General features: G+C 56.9%; 1 protein-coding gene across 1 annotated transcript; it reads right to left on the bottom strand.

The window, feature by feature from the left end:
• Positions 1-570: 570 nt before the first annotated feature.
• Positions 571-2,130, bottom strand: ZNF488 (zinc finger protein 488). Its single transcript, XM_032608589.1, has one exon. The coding sequence runs from the start codon at positions 2,128-2,130 to the stop codon at positions 1,156-1,158; it is 975 nt and encodes a 324-aa protein (XP_032464480.1). The 3' UTR covers positions 571-1,155.
• Positions 2,131-2,710: the final 580 nt, after the last annotated feature.

The raw sequence follows: 2,710 nt of genomic DNA, 5'->3' as shown, positions 1-2,710 counted from the left end.
TGGATAAACAGCATAGGTACTGAAACTCAACATGCATCAGATAACAAATGGTACCCAGAACTCTGCCAGTCTTCACAATGTCTCAAGCCGTAAGGTTTTGAGTATGCTCACTTCCTGAGAGTTAAGGGGTGTGTGTGCGTGTATGTGTGCATGTATGCGTTGTTTCATTTTCCCATTTTCACGTATTCAGAATGTGAAGAACCAGGGACCAGGTGTTGGTTGAATTATTGGTCCCAATTCCACCGGCCCCTGTAGGATTATACACTCACTCATGACTTCCCCGTTGGCCATATGCACACCTCACCCCTTAACTTTGGGCTTGGCCATCTACTTGTATTGGCCGAGGGGACATTAGTGGAAGCAAGCCAAGCAGAGGCTTGAGCTGTGCTTGGGTATTTGGACTTGTCCTGCTGTGCTCTTGGCGTAACCATGAGAGAAGCGTGACTGGGCAGCCCAACAGTCCTGAGAGAGAAAGCAACCTTGGAGCCAAGCCCAGCTCAACCCCAGCCAACCCACAGGCCCATGACTGAGAATCAGGGGCTCTGCATTGTTTGCCACTGAAACTTTGTCACTTAACAATAGTTGACTAGTCTGGATCACGCTAATAGTACTGTTTACTCTGTGATGACACTGCCGGGTACATGCTGACCATTTCCCACACGTCTTCCCATACAATCCTGACAACATCCCTCAGACACAGGTGTCACCATCTCCATTTTTGCAGAGAAGTACGCCGGGACTCAGATAGCTAGAGCAGTTTGCCCAGGCTCAGGGCCAGTATGTGAAAGGGCCAAGATCCCAATCCAGGTCTGTCTGCCACCAAAGCCCGTGCTGGGTGCCAGACTTGCTTCCACATGGAGCAAGAGTTATGGTGACGGGAGCAGAGCCCTCACTCTTGAAAACGTCAGAAACACTTGCTGCCTGTTTGTCACCATACCCTGCCATTAGCAAAGCGCATCATTTCACGACATTACTTCCTTTAAAGCACTTCCCGGGGGCGCGTTGACTTTTTCCAATTATGACTGAGCTGTTCATCCTCAAACGCCCAAGGAGACGGCCCTGCGGACAACTGTGACCAGTCTTTTCGGAGGAAGGCCCCGTGAGCCATCTCAGCCTCACGACCGCGTGCTGGACGCCCTTGTTCCAAACCACCTGTTAACTGTGAGAAGTCATGTGCCGGGAGAGATGGTGGCGCTCGCGGAAGTACTCGTGGCAAACGGGGCACGTGAGGGCCTCTTCTCTCAGCCTCTTAGAATGCAGGTCGGGCCCCACGTGCTCCTTTTTGTGGTGGGACCGCATGTGGAAGACCAGGTCGGAGGTCAGGCGGAAGGAGAGGTTGCACTTGGCGCACCAGTTCTGGGTGGACAGGCCCAGGGAGGCGAGCGTGGGGGGCAGCAGGGCCCAAGAGGCGGTGGAGGAGCACGACGGAGGTGTGGGCATCTGGGCTGTGGCATGCTTGAGCCACAGCATGGGGTCACCCAGGAAAGTGCCACAGAGACGAGCATTTGGTGGCACCATTTGCAGGTTCCAGAAATCACCCACCAGAAGCTTGGAGTTGGAAAGTCGATCCCAGCAACGGACATCTACTGTGTTGATGAGTCCCAGCAGCTCCCCCAGGGTGTCTACGGGTCCGCCTGCCTGGAAGACGGAGGCTGGCCCCGGTCTCCCTGCTGGACTCCTGGTTGGCTTGCTGAAGGCACTTCTCTGCTCCCCGTGGGCCCCACTGGGCCCCACTGAGAAGCAGGTGATGCTAGCTGGGTCTCTGGGGTTGTCCAGGGTCAGCTTCTGGGGGCCCGGCTGGCCTGCAGGGCCACTGTGCACCCTCTCCTGGGCCTGCCTGCCCCCAAGCCTCTTCTTGAGCCGAGGCACCTCCATGAAAGCGCTCTGCCCCTGTTCCCAGCAAGCCTTCCGGGGCCTCAGCTTTCCCAGCCTGAGCTCGCCCGGGGCTGCTGACAGCGCCATCTCGGCACAGGCCTCATCCCGGCCACCGCTGCCCGGGACAGTCTCAGAGCCCAGGCAGTTTGTTTTCTCCAGCAGCACTGGCTTGAGGCCCCAGCCCTGCTCGGGTTCACTAAGCCGCCATCTCTTTTCAGCTGAAGGGCTCCGCAGAGCTCCCTTCCCGGCAGCCATGGGGACCGCAGGGCCTGGGCCAGCTGAGCAAGGTGGATGCTCCAACAGTTGTCAGTCTCTGAGGTTTCTGGGCCCGGGGAGGGGCCGTGGGATTGAAGGGCTCCCCTGGTGCTTGGGTCGGCACACTCGGACCACAGGGCTCTGCAGAGAGAGGAAGCAAAAGGCAGTGAGACATGTGCTCTCCACTCAGGGACGTACAGGAGCACGCAGGTTGTAGGAACTTATAGAAAGCCTTCTCTCACCTGGGATCTTGGTGTCTCAGGGCAAGTGCTGATAGGAGCATGAACTCGGGGCAGACAAGTGTCCCTGTGAGTCCAGGCTCGGCCAGTCCTCAGCTGTGTGATATTAGACAAGCAGCCCTTCTAATTAATCTTCTTGGCTAACTTGGCAAGAGACAGTTTTTGTCCTTTGCATCCGAAGAACCCTGACTACTACAGATGCAGCAACTCACCCTGACTCAGAGCACAATGCTTTCACCTCCAGGACTCCATCGGGAGTGGGGGGAAGGACCACAGCGCACAATGCTGCCACCCAGAGGCCAGGCTCAGTACTGCCCCCCATCCGTCAACCTCCAGGCAGC

This window comes from Phocoena sinus, chromosome 16 (assembly GCF_008692025.1).
Source record: "Phocoena sinus isolate mPhoSin1 chromosome 16, mPhoSin1.pri, whole genome shotgun sequence".
In the NCBI taxonomy this organism is placed as follows: domain Eukaryota; kingdom Metazoa; phylum Chordata; class Mammalia; order Artiodactyla; family Phocoenidae; genus Phocoena; species Phocoena sinus.
The sequence above is the reverse complement of the archived record's forward strand: the minus strand, read 5'-3'. Positions and strand labels throughout refer to the sequence as shown.